The sequence below is a fragment of the Pagrus major genome, chromosome 6, assembly GCF_040436345.1.
Source record: "Pagrus major chromosome 6, Pma_NU_1.0".
NCBI lineage: Eukaryota > Metazoa > Chordata > Actinopteri > Spariformes > Sparidae > Pagrus > Pagrus major.
In genome coordinates, this window is record NC_133220.1 from 18,714,043 (window position 1) to 18,735,221 (window position 21,179).

The window sequence follows — 21,179 nt, forward strand, 5'->3', positions numbered from 1 at the left end:
ATAAACACCTGGCAAAGTATGCAGAACTGCTTCTGTGGTAGTTCATTCTGCAGAGGGTGTCTGAAGGACCACATTTTGCCCGAATGACACACACACACACACACACACACACACACAGACACACACACGCACACACACACACACACACACACACACACACACAGAGAGAGATCCACAAGGTGAAAACATTACCAGCCTCGATGTCTCGCTGTTCTGACACATTCTGAAAGAAGACAGAAGTCTGAGAGAAAAAACAACTTTATGAGCGTCAGTGTTGGTTGCATGGTTATTGCTCTAGATTGTGTTAAGCTGTGGAGTGTTTCTGTGTTTTATGTCCACCAACATACGCTGAAAATATGTCCACTCATACTCATTTGATGCTCATTCTGAGGGAATAATGTTCATTTTAACAGCTGCAGAGCTCCATACACTGACCACTTCCCTCTTCCTACAGACACAAAGCAGAATGAAGCTGACAGCCGAGAGCTATGAAGACGAGCAATATCATCCACACGGTCCTCACCACCCCCAGCCTCAGCCCCCCCACGCCCAGCCCCAGGCCCAACCCCAGTACCCTCACGCTCCCCACGCCCAGCAGACTCCATATCCACACGCCATGCATCCGCAACACCCCCAGCACCCGCAGCACCCACAGGCCCCACCACAGCACCCGCACCCACAACAGCCACAACCCCAGTACCCCCACCCTCCTCACCCACAGCACCCCCAGCAGCACCCCCAGCACCCCCAGCCACCTCCCCAGCACCAACAGCACCAACAGCACCCACGCCCCCCACAGCCCCAACACCCTCACCAACAGCACCCGCAGCATCCTCCACAGCAACAGCACCCACACGGATATCCCCCTCCGCAGCACCCTCACCCTCAGCACCCACACGGGCCTCCACAACAAGGACCCCACCCCCAACATCCACACCCCCAGCATCCTCAACACCCTCAGCACCCTCAGCACCCTCAGCACCCACAGCACCCACAGCACCCACAGCACCCGCACCACGGCCAACATCCACGTCACCCGTCGCCCCATCATCGTGGAGGGCCGGCCCGAGGACCCCCACATGCTGGTCACCGCCCTGCCCCAGACCAGGTGAGATGTCTGCCATGTCATTCTTGTTGTTATTTTCACTCAACTTTAACACCGTTAACATCCGACTTATTGGATGTTTTATGCCCAGTGGCTTTTTTGCACATAAGAATCGATTTAGCACAGCTGCTCTGTTGTTGTTAGCGGTGCTGGATCAGGCATGTGTGAGCTGACCAATCAGAGCAGACTAGGTATTCGGGAGGGAGGGGGGCTTAAAGAGACAGGAGCTAAAACAGAGCATCTCAGACAGAGGGGGAATACAGTACTGCTGCACTGAACAGTATGAGAAGACTACTGTGTTTTTTTAGGATTGAAGCATGAACCTGAAAATGAGCAGAATATGTCTCCTTTAAATGTTCTCCTGCTTATTTCTGCAGTTGTTGCAGTCTTATTTCTATGTTGATTATTTATGCTGTGTTTATCTATATTGCTAGCACTTGACTCTATGTATGTTGTGCAGCACTTTGGGCAACTAAGGTTGTTTTTAAATGTGCTATATAAATAAATTTTGAGTTTGAGTTGAGTTGAGTTTTGTTTTAAAACCACTTAAAAAAGGTAGCTGATCTAAATGAAACAGTTTTCTGTATGTAGTAATTATTATCAACCCATTAATGACTAATGATGACTAAAGACTATATCTAGTGAGGAAAACCTGACAGATTTTATTCTGTTGGAGTGGAAGCACACAATTTGCTAAGAAAACTGTCAAGGAATGTGATTTGTTCACATATTTGTCATGTACTGCATTAATTGATAGATAAAGCTGATTTTCTTTCACAAAAAGGTGGTTTTCAATTCATTTGAATGTTAAGTAAAACTTGCACTGTGCTTTGACCGATCTGAAACACTTTAAGTGCTTTTAAAGTAATGATCAAATTCCACTGTGGACATTAATGGGTTAAAAATGTACAGTATTTAAAAAGAGAAGAAATACAACGGCACCGGCGGGTCCTTAAGGTTCCAACTCAGGGAAAAACAGCTGTAGAAAACAAGACTCCTGCTTAATGCAAATCCACACAATTCAAATTACAGCCTTGTAAAATCTTTGCATAAGCAGTACTGTAACGACTTCACACATTAATACATTCTCTGATGCTTACTTGTACTTTTATGCATGCTCATTTGTCTATCAAACAGCCTGCTGGTGTCTTTTGATCACAACATTTACTCCACTTTCTGTCTACTCTCTCCTTTTTATGTATCTTGCTGCTGCTGGCACCGAAACACTGTCAACAACAGGATGATGACGAGGGCATTTGGGCATAATCCTTGCTGTGACAACCAAAGCTCTAATGTTGTTTTGAGGGGTGAGATATATTTGAGACTTTCCCACTTTCTCAGTTTCCTCATTGCCTGTGGCTTCTGCTGTATTTTCGAACAAAGGGAAAAGCTGTGTGACGTCTGGGTTTCTGTATTTTGTTATCTGTCACATTCAGATGATTCAGTCACTACTGGAGGAGCACAGCCATGCCATGATGTTGAAACACTACCCGACCAAACATTTATTACCTCCACTCAATCAACACTCAGCAATGGGACCTTTTGTTTCTTTTCCGGGGAAGAGGAGGGGGCACTCAGGTGTGCAGGTCATGTGGGGAGACTGACAGTTGAGCAGGTAAGTTCACAAATTTCATCAAATCACAAAAAATAAATTTATTGAGTCATTTCAAATAGATTTCCAAACTGCACCTCACACAGTTTTCTTTGTCGTTTTCTGTTGAAGGTGACCTGGGACCTCTTCCTTGTGTGAAGAGGAGCAGATGTCATCTACTTCCTCCATGGGATCACAGACTGAATTGGAAGGAAAGAGACAGATGTTTGTTGCTGATGTGGACAGGACATGCGATCAGGACATGCACACCGGAGGTCACACAGAGGTCACTTCACCTGTCTGTCACCCGCTGCACCTCTTCAGGCCAACAACGCCCTCTTGATCCTCCCAGCAGAGATCTTATGACTGTCTGCCAGCCCAGTATTTGCTCCTCATCCTGCTTCCTTTGACTGATTCAAGATCATGGTTGTCTTGCTGTCCGTTTCACCTGCCTGACTGACTCCTCTGGCTCTGGTTGGCTCCCCCACCGGAACTCTGTCGTGGTTTCTTGATCCTCACTGCCCTGCTGACCCACCTGGTGACATCTGACCCCTCTACCTGGCTATCATGATCCTCAGTGTGCAAAGTCTCTTCTGTTGTTTCATGTCGATGAGCTATTTTACCCTTTGTAGCACACAGTGACCTCTTCTTTTGTCTTTAAACTTGCTCCACACATCAAACATTTCGAGAGAAGCGTTTCTAAAAGTCACTTTCACTATCTCTATAGATTTGAGTGATTTTATTTTTTTGTTGTCATTTCTTGTTTGCAAAAGGAAGAGCTTAGAGTTTACTGATAGTGCGCCTTCAGCCTCGCCTGCAGCATCGAGGGGTTTCCTTGGCTGCATGAGCAGGGCCCTCCACTTCTCGGGCGTGTTTTAGCCTTAAGGCTGTGGCTGCCATTGACGTTTCTCTTCATGTTACCTCATTTTAAGTAGACAAAAAAAAATAATCAATCTATGCAGGTGTCAACGTAGAGTGAATGACTTTTTTGTTTCCCCCCCAATCAAAGTGTAATTAACCATCCAAACATCTAATCAGAGCGGCCAAGAGGGTGGTCAGAAAAAAGTCATCGGTCAGATTATTTTGAGGTTCTGAGACTATGCACCTATGCACCTCCTCCTCCGTGTTGCAGGAATTTTTACTAATGGTGCTTCTGCTGGTGCTCAATCTAAATGGTGTCAGAAGACCTGGTCAAGAGCATCTTTTAGTCCTTTTACAGTAGAGGGACTAGATCCCACAATGGGCTTCATAAACAACTGTAAAAGACTGCTTTGTACATAAGATTTGACCTTGCGGGGCTTTGTGAGCCACAATCACTTTAAGACCCACACAGAGGTGATTCCCCTATATGAATACTGCTACTATAAATACCATTATAGACTATGAAGTGGAGGCGATGTTCAGTAGATGTTTTCCCTGCAGGTCTATTTGTACCATTGACGGCCCAGTCTCTGACCTACAGTATGCTCCTGCTCCCCTCTCCCTTGTTATTCCTCCTCTTCCAGCAGTAGTCTGTGTGACCTCCCCCAAACATAGTGACTTGTTTTCTCCTTCTCAACAAGGTGGCCTGTGCCTCGTAAAAAAATAAAATAAAACTGTACACATATATAATAGATATGCATATATTATACATATAGAGAGAAATCTATAGAGTGTGTCTATACGTGGTCAGAAAATTGTTTCAAACTGACGAGATAATATATGTTTTTTCTTCATGGTTATTTTTCTAACTTCCTGGAGGTCAGAGAGATGTCTTATTTAGAGTGTTGAGTGGTGTGATTTTCCTCTGATTTGAGAAGACAAACCCCTCAGCAGCGAGAAACATTCCCTGTCTGGAAACACAGGACAGCCCAGAAGAAAAATAAAGAGCTTTAGAGCAGTTATGGGAAATATAGTAAAAGTGTATCCAAATCTATCTATGACATTGTTACATTCCTTTCGTAATGTGAAAACATTCAGTCGAAGGCCACTTTGCTCGTGGCGACAACTTCGAAAAACAAAAAAAAACTTGTCTTGAATTTTGCAGCTCACAAAAGTAGCAACGAGATTTTGTCTGCTGCTCTCAGCGGTCAGAAAACTTGCACTTGTGAGTGAGGACTATCACTATCAACATCCAAGTGGAGGTTTGAGTGACTCTGTCGGGGTGCATTTCTTTCGCGTGTTTATCGTCGTCGTCGTCTTGTAAACAGAAGTGGTGACATATGTGACCGTGACAGCTGATTACGTAGAAAAACCAACACACGTCGTTACAGTATAGTGGAAAATTGAATTAGACTGTTACTATCCCCACTTCCTCTCCCTCCCCTCATGGTACCTGTGTGTCTCCCTTATATGGCCAAGTGTTGATTGTTGTATATAAATGTCTCCTCCATCTCCCCCATCTGCCTCACACCGAGGTGATCCGCGCACCATCTTGTCTGCTTCATACGTGAACCTCTACAGCTCCTGTCACTGACCAAGAATCAACAGATTGTGTGAAACGTTGGTGTTTGTGTTTACAAAGAGAAAGGTCTTGATTTGGATTTTTTTTTTTTTTCAAAAAAAAAAAAAAAAGGGAAGACAATGCAAACGGACAGAGGAGCAAAAAATCCTCTCACTTCACCATCAGGGGGGCGGAGTACGAATCCTCCATTTTCAGGTCCTTATCTACTGAATACTTGAAGTAGGGGGTTCTCCTACCATGAAATACCATATATATGATTTACATGGTAGAAAACATGAAACATTTCAATGTGCCCATGCATGCTGATTTTTACATAATGTGCCAACTGAAAGTGATGATGTAAGGATAATCTCCTGTTCTCTATGCAGAGCGACTTCTCAACCGTTGTGTCAAAAAGGTTTAGGAGACACAGAGGCTTAAAGAGGCTGGGGCTGGTTTCCTGGGCTTAGACTAAAGACTAATCCTGGTTGTGAATGAGTGACATGGCACTCAGTGTGAGTCGAGAAGTCTGCATCTGTGCCTAGAAGCAGCCGTGTAGGAAGAGCTGAAAGGCCTGTAGATTCACCAGTCATTTTTTAAAGGCCTTCAAGAAACAATATGAAAAGCCTGACATACATTATCACTTTATTGTTGTCTACAGGTTGTTTTTTCTTTTGTCGTACGTTGCTGAAAACTTTAAAACAAATCACTGTGACCAATGCCAGAAACATTTTTGTTTGACAGAACAAATATTGTGTTTACTTTTTTATTATTCTTTATATTTATTTATTTATTTAAGTTGAAGCTTTATTTTTTCTATTGTTTGAGCTTATTGAAAATGCCAGTTTGAGACTGTACTATTTGTATAAGTAAATGTTTTGAGCTGTACAGTAAAAACCTAGGAGCAAGTTAAATGTGAGTGTCCAGCATGCTGAATGATTACTTGTGTGAACGTGAGCTAATCTCCCATGATGCATCATTCCTCACTCATTAATTGCATCTGCATCGTGCATCGTGACGGTGTGATGTTGTGTTTGAGAGTGATGTGTGTCTCACTTACTGTGTCCCATTAGTAGACAGCCTGTGCAGTTTTGTGAGAGTGCAGCATGTTTTTGGGGTTGCCTGTGTAAACGTATTCAGAAAAGAGAGATGAGTGTGTGAGTGTGTGTGTATGTATGTGTGTGTGTGTGTGCGCGTGTGCATAGCTGCTTTTATGGGTGTGTTTGTGTGTCAGTATGTCTGTGTGTGTTATGAATGCATAAGAGAAAAATCTATTTAAAAAAACTTTATCAGAGGAAGTCCCTAGAGAAAAAAAAAGCGAGACTGAGTCAAAGTTTTGAATGAAGCATGGATACTCTGTACTGTTTTTTGTTTTTTAATCCTAGGAGGCTGTCCTCAGTGCCCCAGTTTGCTATTGTATGTGCTGTATCAGAATATTACTATTGAGTGTTGGCCAGCTTGTTTATATCCATCAAATAAAGGTGACTTTCTTTCTGTCTCTTTTTGTGATTTTATACTCCCAATTTCAAATCCACTGTTTTCTATTACTAAAACAATTCAATAAACTTTATTGGACGCCTTTCATACATGCAGCCTAGTGTGCTTCACAGAGCAAAACAAAAAGGGAAAAGACGACGGCAATAAATACAATTTTGCAAGACTCACAAATGTAAAAGAGTAAAATATTCAAATACGTAGAAGTCAACAAAATATATAAAATAAATGAAGACAATGTGTCATGTTTTGGGATTTAGTTTAGTTTCTTGTTTTATTTTGTAGATTTTATCCTCTCCATGTGTCATGAATTCTGTTTTACACTTCCTGTCTTTGTGTTTTTTACCACCTTTTTTGATTGCTCTATTAGTTTCACCTGTTAGTCTTCTCTCTCTTGTGTATTTAAGTCTGTTTTCCCCTCTCACTTTGTCAGTTCGTCTGTGTCTCCATGTCTCTTCACCGATCCTGTATTCCTCTCTTGTTTTACCTGCTTTGCTGCCAGTGTTCTCCGTGTCATCCTTGTTTGTACTTTGTTTAGATTTGCTCTTATTTATTAAGGCTTTAGTTCATTACATCTTGCTTTTTGCTATGTCTAGCTGTCTGCCTTTGTGTCTTGCGTTTGGGTCCTTTTTGCCTAACTGTGGCACAATGGATTTAAAAAGTATTAAAAACCAATGACAAAACAGGACAAGGTACCTTTTCTACCTTAAAATAACAGCTTCAGAATCATGTTGATGGTTCAGTGTCTTGTAATAGGGTGAATGGTGTCTCTGTCTCAGCCACTCTGCCCCCCTATCACTTGTTTCTACACTATGTAACTTCAGTGAGAGGGTAGATCACAGCATTACACTACTTAATGTCGCTTTAAATAAAAACCAGGCTAAAAAGATAGGTCTTAATGTTTCTTATAAAGAATCAGAAACAGCCACAACATGCAACTTGAAAACACATTATGATACTGTGGCATAGTGCAAAAAGGACACTAGTAACTACGGTACATAATATATACAGTAATCTAGATCTGTACTTGGTACGGCAATTAATAGTAGGAATAATACTATGTGGTTATTTAAGTTAACTTTGTACTTATTCAAAAAACTATTTCTAACTACATCATTTAAATTCAACTTTTTGTGTGTTTAATATTCTTCTATTATTCTTCTCTACACTAGTAAAACCTTTTTAAAAAGCATCAAAAGTGCTACATTTTTTCATTCAGTGATGTTTTATTACCTAACTGATGTCAAAAACTGTACCATTAACCGCAGCATTACTAGGGTTGCAGAAATCTACTGGCTTCAGGGTATCTCATGGTATGAAAATTGAGGATTATCATACCGCGTACATTTCAATATCTGCAGTTTTAAATTCTACCGTATATATAACATAGTGTTATTAAAAACATGTATATTCCAAGTTTTATGTCTAGGACATATTTTGTGAAATTATAGTGAGGTCTTTGTTCAACCTAAATAAACCTTCTGTTTTCGTTCCTTTCAGGTTTATCGCAACTGATATTTTCCAGTCAAAATAATGTCAGAGGAATCCTGTGTATGTATGTTAACAGTTGACATATTTATTTGTATTTTATACTCACAAAACACACATATAAATGTGCAAATGGAGAAAAGGGGCATTAAAAATGTTTCTACAGTATATGCTACAGTGTACATGCTACAACAGAGTGCAAACAGTGTTACTGATACAGTATAAGAAGCAAATCCAATACATGGTTTATACACATATCTAGATTTGAGCAAGTCGTAAATCATCAAACTACAATTGGCAACATTGTATGTTAGTGGCTCCAAATGCCATAACAAAGTAGCTCCTTGGAAAAAAAATTATAAAGCAAATGATTCACGATGAAGATGATTCATTTTCAGCTCACTTCAGGACATTCATCGACATATTTCACAGTATTCTCATATCAATCATTTTTATCGTAAATAATACAGGTGAATGCTCAAGATGTACCTGCTTTGTCTGAACAGTAATTGTATGAGGCCTTGCTGAGCAGTGGATCTGCCATATGAAAAGTTCAAATCTTTTTTGTAGCAGAGTTTTAACGTCCCTTCATGAAGCTGTCTAACAAGCGGTCCCCCCTGTCAGAGAGCCAGTACCCTGCCATGGCTGCCACCGCCCCCATGAAAACTGACGTGTAAACCATATCTCCCTTAGCAGCCAGCGTGGCCAGAGCGCAAAGCACCACACCGAAGAACATCTGCTGCAGCACCTCCACCTCATCATCCTGGATATCCTCAAACAGACCTTTCTCCTGAACACCTGCACAGAGAGACAGACATGAGAGTCTGCAGTGAGGTAGCTGTCCACGTGATTGTGAGTGCAAACATCCTTCTGTGTGTGTGTGATGAGACTCACTGGGCGGCTTCTTCTTCGTACACACACCGTTGCTTCGTATGAATCCTTTGGCACAGTCGCAGCGGAACGAGCCCTCTGTGTTGGTACAAATCTCATCCAGACCATGACAGGCAAGTACTCTGTCACTACATTCATCTATATCTGAGTGAAGGAAAGACAAGCGCATGATATCATCTCATCACAGGCGTATAGATTACTGCTGCTCGTCAGACACACGTGATGAATGCATGTGAATTAAAAAAACAAATAATCTCTTTTGTGCGGTTACCCAAACACTTGTGCCCTGTCAGTGTGTACCCAGAGGCACATTTCCTGCAGCGTGCTGGTCCACTACCCATACAGCCCACACAGGCCGGGTCGCAGTCTGAGGAAAGAGTGACCATTTAGTTTCTTAATTTAGAGACTGAACTGCATTCTCAGGTGCTGTAAATGCTGCACATGAGAGAGAAAATCCATAAAAGCAATCAGATTAGATCAGACAGGAAGTCCAAAGAGTTTGGATGTAAGCAGCCCCATTGAGTAAGACTTGCTATCTTTTTTGTTTTGGGCTGAATTTCAAAATCCCTCTGGACTGAGGATTCAGATCACCTGTATGCAGGGTTGGGAGACTGACTCCTAATTAATGAGTGGAAGCAGTTTGGGGCATCCCCCTCCCAGCCAATCAGGGTGTGACGACGCCCTTTTGTGAAGGTTTATGAGAGGTGGGGGAATGGCACCCATGTTGGACTCATTCTGAATATGTCCCTGACACACTGCAGACCTCATCCCGATAGATTACCAGCCAGAAATTCTGGTATGTTTAGGCCCCTATTGAGATTTCTTTGCTGCCCCATTTTGTTCTAGTTGGGGGAAATTGTGTTTATTCTTCGGCCAAGTTGAGTGACCACAAAAGTCACCAGTCAACTAGACTGCCTGCATCAGGGCCGTCCTTATTTGTGAAAGTGTTACTTGACTTACAAATAGCCGGACGCCTGGGGATTTTATTTTGTTTGTTTATATTTGGTTTATCTTAACTGAACCCCTTGAACCCAAAGCCCTTGTCTCTACTTCTGGTAGAAATGTCACTTATGTACAGATTTATACAACAAAATGACACTGTCAATTGTGAACTGCATAATCAATGTAACCTAATTTTATCAACTGATTAATTCATTGTTCAAGCTATAAAAATGTAAATTATTTTGCTGTTTGCAGCTCCCCAGATGAGGATATGCTGCTTCCCTCTCTTTGATATCAGTGTTAATTATAAAATCTTTAGGTTTTGGACTGCTGGTTGGGCTAAACAAGCAATCTGAAGTCACCCTAACCCTCTAAGAAAATAAGAGTAGTCTGTTTTACTATTTTCACTTTCAGGTTATTTAGTCATTCCTTTCACTTTTAGTGAAGTAGCCTACATATTGTGTTTTTCACATCATTCTAAACCACTTACCTCTGCACTCAAACGACCCTTTTGTATTGAAGCAGTATCTGTTTGCAGGACAGATACCCAGCTCAGTACCACACTCATCGATGTCTAAAACAAACACAGACTTACATCATTAATCTGCTTGTCTTATGCTACATATGATGATTTCCAGACTCACACACAAATCTCTGTATACAGTACCTACACAGGTGTTATTGTGGAGTGCCCATCCCGTTCTGCACTCCTCACACTGGTCATTTGCTGGGCCTGAACACTTTCTGCAAACATCTGGACAGCTGTGCACCAGAACAGCCGAAAGACAGCACAGCCAACACAGGTTCCTGTGAAGCATCCTTACTCCCATCTGTTCTTTCAAGTCCAGAGGATAAAGTTGTTTATCTCGTCCAAAATATCACATCAGGTTTGTTAAATGAAGCTTCAAGATCGTAAGAGTTAGGAACAGACAGCTGGCTGAATAAAGCAGGCTTTATGAGGAAAGCGTTTTAAAAAAGGCTATACCTTTAAGAAAATCTCAAAAATATAGCTTAGTTTATATCCCATCATCCCTATAGATCATTTATGAATAAACAGTCGTGGATTGTTTTGATAATCAAGGCTCAAAGAAGACTCAGAAAGCCCAAAAGTCCCAAACTGATTTGAAAAGATATTATTTACAAGCTCGGTTGTGCTCCATTTTATATTTTTTTCGTTTTTTTTTGTTTTTTTTTTAACAATTTAAACAGGTCCCCATCTACTTCAGTTGTTAAGGAGAATGCTGCAACACTGTTTTGCTGTGAAGCTCCAGAAATGTTTTGTGGACTATGAAACTTCACCTGACTTTCCATCAACATGAGGGTGAGATGATGACTGAATTGTCTTTTTTGTGTGATTTAATCTTTTATTCAGTTGGGCTATTTGCATTTGATGCAACTTCATACATCCACTTCACTACTCATGAGGGGTAACTCAAATATTGTACTTTTTACTCACAGCTATAGTTACTTGTCCAAATTAAACTCTACATAAAAAACATATGATTTGATTATAACATGTGGTGCAGTGCTGTAGCTAACAAGTGAGCTCCACCTCAACCAGCTACAACATTAAAATGCTGCTATGTGCTTAATATTGCCCTGAAATTATTAACCTCATTTTAAGCACTTTTTCTTCAGAGGCAATTTTTGCAAATAACACCTCTGTGTATTTAGATAAGTGAAGTCTGAATGCAGGATTTGCAACAGAGTATATTTACACTACGGTCTTGATACTTTTACTCAATTTAAGTAATGAGTCATTCATTCATTAGAAACTGTTTGATAATTTGAAAGTTCCTGAACCTTCCTTAATAACAAACCAATGTCATTAATTGTTATTAAAGTAAAGCCTGCTTGTGGACTTCATAATGAACATTGTGATATTATTTTGCTTAAACTTTAATAGCAAATCAGGATATTTGCTGCTGTTTCTGTTGTCTGTTTTAAAGAAAATATTAGGCTATCATTTTATTTGATTAATAAAAATTAATCTCACATTCTCAGCCTTGATATAAGACATCAACGTCACATTATGGCAATGGTAAAACTGCTGCTTCAGCCTGCTGGGACAGTCAACACAAACCAAACATTTCAATTGGTCTCAAAACAAAAATCTAGTCATGATTTAAGGTCGTTTTTTTCTTTACCTCTCTAAGTGCGTCGACTGAGTCAGATCTGTATCGTCTTTGGTAAAGTTTAAACGCAACAACACAGCTGAGACTCGCCTGTCACACTTCCAGACTCCTTTGTGTTTGATTACTACAAAAGCGCACTCCGAGCGGGCGGCACACACTCCAGCCTCAGAGCACCGCCCCACCGGGATGTGATGAAAAACATATCAAGCGCTCACTTGTGTCCTGGAATTGACGCTAGATTGCACCAATAACATTCCACGCCCTTCTGTTAGAGCTGGCCAATCACAACCCGAGATCCGCCATGCACAAAAATAAGTATATTTATTTATAGACAAGTGTTGACAGACTTACGACACATGGATAGAATCAGCCTGCAGGATTGTATGTAAAGCATTCTGCAGCTTGATTGATAATACTGATTATATTGTGTAATTTCCTTACCAAAAGAGATAAGATATAACTTATACTGTGCCATGACCACCATTGTTGTCAACATTAAAAACACAATGACATTGTACTTCTTCTGTGACATTTTCCTTCATAATGAAGTTCTGTCTTACTGAGATATTTACCAGCAATAAATACTCCTATTTGAGTTATGTTAGTAGAGCCCAGCAGTTTTAGGAAATTATTTTACATCTCCTGTAAAGAAAAAAAAAATGGTTTGTCACTGCAAAGTAGGAAATTGTTGAGAGACTAATGCATTTTTCGCAGTTTCTGGGCATTTCTTGACAATAACAATAGATGTTACTGATTGCCCACTTTTGACACTCACTTTGGATGAACATGTCCTTCATATGCAGAGAATAACAATAACAGTGGACTGTTAGGATGTTTGAGTTGCCGGAGCCCCATGCGGTTGGGCACCAGCACGCAGAAAGTCGTGGTATATTTAGAGTGGAGAGAGGGCACTCTATCACGTTTTGTCCACTAGTAGGGCACCCTAGAGGGCACTTTATCATGTTCTTTCTACCATAATGGCATCGAAGAGGGCACTTTTGCAGCGTTTTCACAGTGCTCGCAACCTCCAAGTCCACCAGTGAAATATAACGTTCAGCATGATATTAATAGGTGCCTCAAATGCTTGTGTCTCCAGTTTTTCTCAACAGTGTGATGACCTCTGCTGGTTTGCCTTCTCTATAGTCTGTGCTGTCCATCCATCTGAGGCACCACCTTGTCCATGACCCTTTCCCTGTCCCTCCCACAGTGAGCTCAGTCAGCAGAGCTCCTGTCTGAGAGGGAAGCTGGAACAGCCGCAGCCCCTGAAGGAGCTCTGGAAGATTCCTGTCACTGCGTGGATGGGAGTCAAATGTCGCCAGTAGAAAACGCTCTCCAGCTCGACCCTGCAGCTTGTCTGCTTCTATAAGGCACAGGGAGGCCATGAACACATCAGAGTAAGGCGACCCTGTCAGAGGGAGACCCCAGTCCTCTTTCCCCTTTGTCCTGATTTCCTTTTTGTGCCAGTGAGTCCATTCCTCTGCTCTCTCCAACGCTTTGCGGGTCACGACAAGCACGACTCTGCCGCCCTGGCTTTTCAGCTCCAGCAGCTGGGAGTGCAGCCATGGCAGAGGCCCCAGAGTGCACTGCTCCTTCCTGCTCCACTGGTCCACAGACACACGGAAGCCCTGGGTACAGAGCAGGGAGCCAAGCTGGCACACTGACTCTGAAACACCACCATCCACATCTGGAGGGCTCAGCAACACCACAAGACGATTTCCACCAACTTTAGAGAGGAGAAACAAGGGGACCAATGTCAGACGGTTGGCTTGTTCCATCAGGAATTCATGAATTTTTTATGACAAGCAGAAAACACTTACCCTCGACAAATCCGCCGTGATGGAAGCTCCACACCCATTCTATAAAAGACAAAAAGACTGAATATACCAGAGGGCTGAGGAGAAATACAATACGAGTATATGTATCATGTCAGTGTCACAAATAAATGATTCCTTAAACTGCATGTGAGTAAAATATATGCATTATTTGAATGAATAATTCCCAGATTTGGCAAACAAGATAAGGTCTTTGGGGCAAATGAAAGGAGGCTTTGAGGGAAGTGCCTGAGGAAATTCAAGTTGGAAAATGCATATTTTATCATGGGATGGTAACAGTACAAATTCCAGAGCAGAGACATTAGTCACTTCTCTGTCTTCTTTATTCATGATAGGTTTCTCCTGGTATTTTCACATATTTAACACACTTATCCACAAAGGAAAATCCAGTCATTATCAAAGCAAAACAGTGTGGCAGCATTCTCCTGAACAACCGAAGTAGATGTGCTGCAGTGGTTGTTGAGTGGACAATGAATGAATGAAATTGATATTTTGGGGCAAACTTTTCCTTTAATGCAAAAAGAAATAAAGAAATAAGACTCACTCTTTACATGGTCGTGAAGGCCATATTTTATGAGCACAGTCAGGCAGACCAGCAGCATAACACCAACAACCAGGAGACTCCAGCGCCACCTGTCAGCTGCAAGTAGGACAAAACAAAACTTCATTCATAAAAAGCTCAAGAAACAGCTGCAAAAATATATCATGCATCAGTTTCTTTAGTTATAAACTTTGGCAGACTCACTGTTTTGAACACAAAATGGACCAAGTTCATGTTCCATCCCGTTTAGTTTCACCTGCACAAATGGATAAACATAAATGAGTTATTCAGCTTCACTAACTAAATATATATACACTGTATATACGATGCACAAGAGGTAAAATACTTTACCATCACACATGGTAAGAGCTGAAGGTTGATGTCTTCAAACACTCCTACTCTCTTCTGAAGAGGACAAGATTATAAATCATTACTCACACACCCATACTGTGCAGCCAGGCTTCATTCAAACCCACAGTACTTTATTTTAAACTCTCGAGGAGATCCTAAAGTTTCTGATGTTACCAAATGTGTATGTTTGAAATTTAGGGAGATGTGTATAAAACTTTGCAAAATACATCTGTAACATTTTGATTTGATTTACAAACCTGATTCCCAAAAAGTTGCAACACTGTAACACGTAAATAAAAACAGGATGCAATCATTTGTGTTTACTGACAACGGTTTAACAAATGTTCCTGAGTCCATGTAACCAACCATGATACTATCACCTGTTACTAATTAACCTGTCTACCCGTGGGATGTTCCAAACAGGTGTTTTCGGGCATTTCACAACTTTCCCAGTCAATTCAGTTGACGAAGTATATATATATAAGTAGATATAATGTCTTTGTACTGTTTTGATTGAGTATATGTCAAGAATGATGGGCAAATGATCACATCCAGTTTTATTTGTGTTTACTGTCAGACAGTGTTGGTATAAGATGATTTTTCAAAAGTTAAAGCACTAAACTGTAAATAAAAGCGTAAATTCAATGTAAACAAAATTAAACAAGCTTAAAAAACGGGGCTATGAGGCTCAGTATTAGAGTTTTCTTACCCACTGCCCTCTGCTGTTTTGTCTCCATACACCCTTCAGCTGTTGTCTGAAGCCCTCCATCTCCCTGCAGCTGCCCTCTCTGTGACAAGGCCACACTTCACCGTCCAGCCTGCAGGGGGCAGACAGGTTCCACCACAGCACTGAGCCATGGTTGTTCATTAGGCCGTGGCGCACAAACACTGACACATTCTGCCACACATTTCTTTGGAATAAATCTGTAATGGAAAAACAGATAACATCAGCATACCAGTGCTAAACATCCTTTTAGACTGAGACCAGTAGAAAAAGCTCTTACCTGTTTTATTGAAGGGGCAGCTTTTAGAGCGCCTCCCCACTTCATTATCCTCCCATACCTACAAACACACACACACACACATTTGTCAGTCATATAGGTCTGTATAGGCACATTGCTGTTGATATGTGAGTCATAAGTAGTCATGATGTTTGAGTGAAGGTACCTGGAAACACATGCAGGGGGTCACAGAGTACAGCGGAATGGGCGTCGTTACATTCACCTCCTTCAACATAAATATATATATTACATACTGTAGACTAAAACATAGGAAATAGTAATGCAGAAAGTATAATGTAAGATATAAACATGTAAACAGAGCATTCTGCATTGTGATAATACCCTCTGTACTTCCACTTAAAGGTGCACTATGTAAACAAAACTCACGACTGAATTAACTCGCCTTAAAGGACAACACAATCTCATACTGTTTTACTTTGCTTATATGTGGCGGACCCTACCACCTTTCTAGCTTCACACAGTGTTCTGGGACCTTATCTTTACTTGAGAACAGCTTGTTTATTCAGTTATGGAAGAAATACATATTTCTGAGTTTAAATTATTACCTTATTAATATTGTAAATATTAAAATTCTGAGTTTGAATTTCTTCTCCAAAACTACATAATGCCCCTTTAAGTGAAATGTTGAATGCATGACATTGTTGTATTGCTACTTTTACTTCAGCAAAGGATGTGAATGTCTTATTTGAAGGCAAACCAACAAAAACAGCAACGGCAACAGCAAAAAACAGTGTTTGTCCCCAAAATTAGGCCCTGACATACAACACTGACCTGACATTTTCCATTGTCCTCATACTGGATGCACACAGACGGCAGGCTCATATTGCTGTTGGCAGACTGCAGCTCCACCCGATTCATCTCTTGGTTAATTACACTTATAAGTTTGGGCACTGAAAGACCAGACAGAAAGAATGCTGTTAATTTACCTATGGAAATACAAAACAGCATAAGGAAAACAAACATGTCTGTCATGTGGTGATAATTTACCATGACACTCTTTCACACGTTCCTGCAGCTCCTGCTTGCACACTGAGGACAGATAATACAGTGTGTGTCAAGCACTGTCACAATGCTGTGTAGGGGCACTTATGAGTTCAGCAGGTGCTCAAACATTACCTTTATCTAGAGAAGAAACTCTAACTTCTTGACGAAGATGTGATTGTTTGGAAGGATAAATAATCACACGACTGCCAAAGGTAACCCCAGCTGGCTCAGTAATCACCATGAGTAGCTAAAGAACACACACAGAAAGAGAGAGAGTTTATAAGACATTGTGACTGTAAGCTGGCAGACTGTATAATACCGCCTGACGGTACAGATTTTATATTGCAGTACATGGAATCTACAGTACCTTGGACTGGTTTTGTTGAGCAAGAGCTGTGTGATTCACAGTAAACTCCACCTTCTTGCACGTGGGCAGGGTGAGTGGTGTATAGTGACACACTTTCAAAGACGCTGTTGCAACAGAGACAGTAGAAGCAGGGTGGGGCTCAGAATTCATTGAAACACTATGACCTGAGTACACTTAACAAACTGTATGTTCATTTTATCCAATTTATAAAGCTAAATGTCTTATTTCCATTGTGGTCTGTAAGTTACACTGTTGTTGTTCCTTTCAAGGAAATAAGTAGATGAGTACAGCAGCCACTTATACAAATACAGCAAACCACTGTTTACTTTTTTCATTATCCTCTAGGCAACTTCCATGTTTGCTCATTCATTCTTCCCGTAATGATGTCCCAACATCCCACAACACGCTCCTCCACAGCTGACTGTCAGATCTTGGATACAGTTCGCAATAGTTTCCAGTTTGCAGTTGGCATATGATGTTACTGTAGCCTTGGCAGACAATTAAAAGAAAGTAATTGTACGCTGTGGTGGATTGCCAGTTAGGAGAGAGTTGAAGTTGATTTTCATGCATTCCTGGATTTAAATGAAACTAGTAGCTGCCTGGATATAGGAAATTATTTAAAAAACAGTTGGTAGTGATGTTAAAGCTCATAAATAGAATGGATTTAAAGCAACATTATGTAGCTCTTTCACCTTAAAATATCACCTTGGAAGTTATTTTAATGTGTCTTGTAACAGGGTGGATGGGATGTCTGTCTCAGCCCCGCACTTGTCTCTGCACTATGTCACTTACGTCTGACAAGTTGTTACAGAAACCTGAAACCTGTATTTACAACAGTTGTATTGCACTCAGAAACGATGGCACACAAAATATGAATTCCTACATAATGTTGATCTAATTATACATACCTTTTAGATTCCTCGTCTCCTCGTTGTAATCCTCCTCAGCAAGCCCAGAGTGGCCTTCATACTCCACGTCTTTCTCCACATCCAGATGGATGTTGATCTCCACGTCTAATACCAGACATATTATACATAGCGCTCCATCCTTACAGCAGAGCTGGGGAAATGCTGTCAGCTTGTGAACGTCCACGGCGTCTTCATCTGCCTCAGTAAGATCCGTCTCATGGCCCATCTTCATGGTGCATTCAGAAAGACCCTGAAAGAAGGGGAAATTGGAAATTGGAAACGGAAAACAAGAAAGACAGATTTTTAATGTATGGCATCTGGGTGATGCTGTTCAGAGGCCCATATTGTGATGAATGTGCATACAACAGCCCTTTTCTGACAAGCTGGCATGGTTATAACCCTTTGTCTGTTTGAGAATAAAACACTTTATCAGTGAAAGGGGAAATTAGAGTATCAGAGCGGGCCTCACCAGTACAGAAAGGAAATTAAAAGTGATATCTGTCAACAAAACATTGTATGTTCTGTTCTGCAGCACAGGAAATGTCTGCATTAGTGTATCCAAGCAGTGTCCGACAGTACCTGTGAGCAAATAACTTCATCGCCGCTGTATCCAGAAATCTCCATACCACAGGCTGACACAGGCAGAGTCAGTAAAACGCACCAAACGGACCATCCAGGAAGAAACATTTTCAATCTGATGTGAAGATTTGAGTCCTACAGCATTTTTCTCTAGTTATCTTTTCCCAAGAGCAACGTGAAAACCTTGTTCAACAAGTCCAGCGTCTTCCTCCCCATCATGACTTCAGGTTGGAGATCAAGTTGATGTCCTGGGTGAAATTGCACGCTGGCCTGGAAGGCAGTGAGTCAAACCAAACTGTCAGAGCATATTTGTAAGTGATCCTGGGAGAGCTTCACCTTTGGTTATGTCCTGAGAGAGAAGAGACATGAATCAGTGCAGGTATATAGATGTTTTCTAGTGGTGTCAGGTTACTAGATACATTTACTCAATACTGTACTTGAGTACAAATTTGAGGAACTTACATTTTTCATGCTACTTTCTACTTCTACTTGCTGAATTTCAGAGGGAAGAATTTACTTCTTAACACCTGTCAAAGTACTAAAGTACTTCTGTGGTAGTTCACACTACAAAAGGTGTCTCCTGCCACAATGAAACACACACACACAGACTCACAAGGTGAAAACATGGTAAACTCCTGTAAACATTTTAAAGTTGTACAATGCAGGATTTGCCTTTGTCTAATGGCCCCGCTTACTGCACCTGGTGTGTTTACAAACAGCCACCAACAAATCCTACGCAGTATACCTTTACTATATATATATATATATATATATATATATATATATATATATATATATATATATATATATATATAATTATTTTTAGGTTTACTGTTGGTTGAGGAGAACAACAAACATTGTCCATTTTGTGTAACTGTGATGTCATTTCTCACATCTTTTTTTTTTTTAGAATTTTTACAAACCAAATCCTTAATTAATCCTTTAATACATAAAATCGGCTCCACCTCGATCAAGTACAACAGTACAATTCAGTTTTTACATTAACGCATTGATTACATAATGACATAATATATATAATAGTATAACAGTCACAGGGGACATTTTCTGTATTGAGTACTTTTACTTTTAATACTTTAAGTACATTTTCCTAATTATACTTTTACAGTAAATAGAGGACTGTTGAAACTTGTAACAGAGTATTTTACAGTGTATTGTTTGTACTTTTACCTACAGGGGACATGGTTCAGTGAGTCATCCAGATTTTTTCAGATTTTTAGCTGAACACCACGTCCACTTCTTGTTATAGTTTCTTAATGAGTTTTCTTTGAATGAACCACATTTTTCATACAAACTCTAACAGTTTTCTTGTGTTTACATACATAACAACTGCCGACTGTGAAGTCCTCCAAGCATTAAACAAGTGAACAGCTACAGTATAAGAATATATTAACGTAACATTAAAAATGACATGAACTAACACTAACAGTGTCATAGAGATATCATCAAGGTCACTTACCATGATTTAGTAATCCAGTCTGAGGTGTTTCTTCTCCTCGCGGATTACTCAGCTGCACATCTTGTCAGAGTTACCACGAAGTGTTTGACTCATGTGAAAATTGAACCATACAGGCGTCACTGTCCTGAGTCAGGAGACGTCCCTCCCTCTCTCTCCCCGTCTCTCTCGCTCTCTCTCTCTGTCTCTCTCTGTCTGTCTGTCTGACTCTCTCTCTCTCTCTGTCTCTCTCTCTCTCTGTCTCTCTCTGTCTGTCTGTCTGTCTGTCTGTCTGTCTGTCTCTCTGTCTGTCTCTCTCTCTCTGTCTCTCTCTGTCTGTCTGTCTCTGTCTGTCTGTCTGACTCTCTCTCTCTCTCTGTCTCTCTCTCTCTCTCTGTCTCTCTCTGTCTGTCTGTCTGACTCTCTCTCTCTCTCTGTCTCTCTCTCTCTCTCTGTCTCTCTCTGTCTGTCTGTCTGTCTCTCTGTCTGTCTCTCTCTCTCTGTCTGTCTGTCTCTCTGTCTGTCTGTCTGTCTGTCTGTCTCTCTCTCTCTCTCTGTCTGTCTCTCTCTCTCTGTGTCTCTCTGTCTGTCTGTCTGTCTGTCTGTCTGTCTGTTTGCCTGTGATTTAGTCTCACCTCTGTCCCTTGTGTGTCAAAAGCACATAATCCTGAAACTTCCTGCTCTGAATTCCTGATTAGAGTGTAATCAGCATGACCTACAGTAGACGGGTCAAAGTCCACATTTATCTTTTTTAAAATCAAAACTCCAGTTTGAACACTGGATTACTGTGGCTTTATACACAGAGCTGTATATTTAAACACAGCTAATACTTCACAGCTGGTTCGTTTGCTCTTGACTATTTGCATAGATTTGGCAAAGATCCTTCTGCAGTTCTAAGTAAGCAGTTTCTTGACAAGCGAGTTTATTGCCTCTGCTTGGAACAATGTGCATACCTTTGACCAGCACTGTTGATGTAGCTCACTGAAGGAGAACAGACCCAGACAACAGAATGAAACAGCACTTGCTGAGCAGCCTAACTGGTTTGACCACATAATGTTAACTAAACACTAAACA

General features: G+C 40.9%; 3 protein-coding genes across 4 annotated transcripts in view; 1 reads left to right on the top strand and 2 right to left on the bottom strand.

Moving 5' to 3' along the window:
- erc2 (ELKS/RAB6-interacting/CAST family member 2) overlaps window positions 1–2,371 on the top strand; it is a 37,383-nt gene extending 35,012 nt beyond the window's left edge. Inside the window, exons 14-16 of the mRNA XM_073467680.1 lie at window positions 455–531; window positions 1,045–1,108; window positions 2,345–2,371. Of these exons, the coding sequence (XP_073323781.1) occupies window positions 455–531; window positions 1,045–1,108; window positions 2,345–2,371 (168 nt within the window). The remainder of the gene's footprint in view (window positions 1–454; window positions 532–1,044; window positions 1,109–2,344) is intronic.
- Window positions 2,372–8,204: 5,833 nt separating this feature from the next.
- Window positions 8,205–12,271, bottom strand: creld1a (cysteine-rich with EGF-like domains 1a). Of its 2 annotated transcripts, none has more exons than XM_073468227.1 (5): window positions 12,081–12,271; window positions 10,601–10,763; window positions 10,424–10,507; window positions 9,263–9,358; window positions 8,205–9,135 (listed from the first exon to the last, which is right to left on the bottom strand). In XM_073468227.1, the coding sequence occupies exons 2-5, from the start codon at window positions 10,761–10,763 to the stop codon at window positions 8,678–8,680; spliced, it is 801 nt and encodes a 266-aa protein (XP_073324328.1). In that variant the 5' UTR covers window positions 12,081–12,271; the 3' UTR covers window positions 8,205–8,677. The 2 variants fall into 2 exon arrangements, with proteins under 2 accessions (XP_073324328.1, XP_073324330.1); XM_073468229.1 differs by lacking the exon at window positions 12,081–12,271 and having other exon boundaries at window positions 8,205–8,898; window positions 8,995–9,135; window positions 10,601–11,066.
- Window positions 12,272–12,365: 94 nt separating this feature from the next.
- On the bottom strand, window positions 12,366–20,337 carry il17rc (interleukin 17 receptor C). The gene is given in 16 exon segments (XM_073468226.1): window positions 12,366–13,237; window positions 13,239–13,791; window positions 13,886–13,924; window positions 14,445–14,540; window positions 14,646–14,697; window positions 14,793–14,846; window positions 15,502–15,716; window positions 15,797–15,854; window positions 15,960–16,019; window positions 16,586–16,704; window positions 16,802–16,843; window positions 16,931–17,045; window positions 17,166–17,269; window positions 18,074–18,323; window positions 18,653–19,001; window positions 20,130–20,337. Coding segments are annotated over 15 exon segments (1,932 nt in total). The 5' UTR covers window positions 18,761–19,001; window positions 20,130–20,337; the 3' UTR covers window positions 12,366–13,170.
- Between the last annotated feature and the right edge of the window lie 842 nt (window positions 20,338–21,179).

What these genes read in the sequence shown, in the direction of transcription:
- creld1a (XM_073468227.1), bottom strand. Translation starts at nt 10,763, where the DNA reads ATGGGAGTAAGGATGCTTCACAGGAACCTGTGTTGGCTGTGCTGTCTT. An exon ending in CCACAATAACACCTGTGTAG is followed by an intron (nt 10,508 to 10,600) that starts GTACTGTATACA and finishes TGTTTGTTTTAG; the next exon opens with ACATCGATGAGTGTGGTACT. An exon ending in AGGGTCGTTTGAGTGCAGAG is followed by an intron (nt 9,359 to 10,423) that starts GTAAGTGGTTTA and finishes CTCTTTCCTCAG; the next exon opens with ACTGCGACCCGGCCTGTGTG.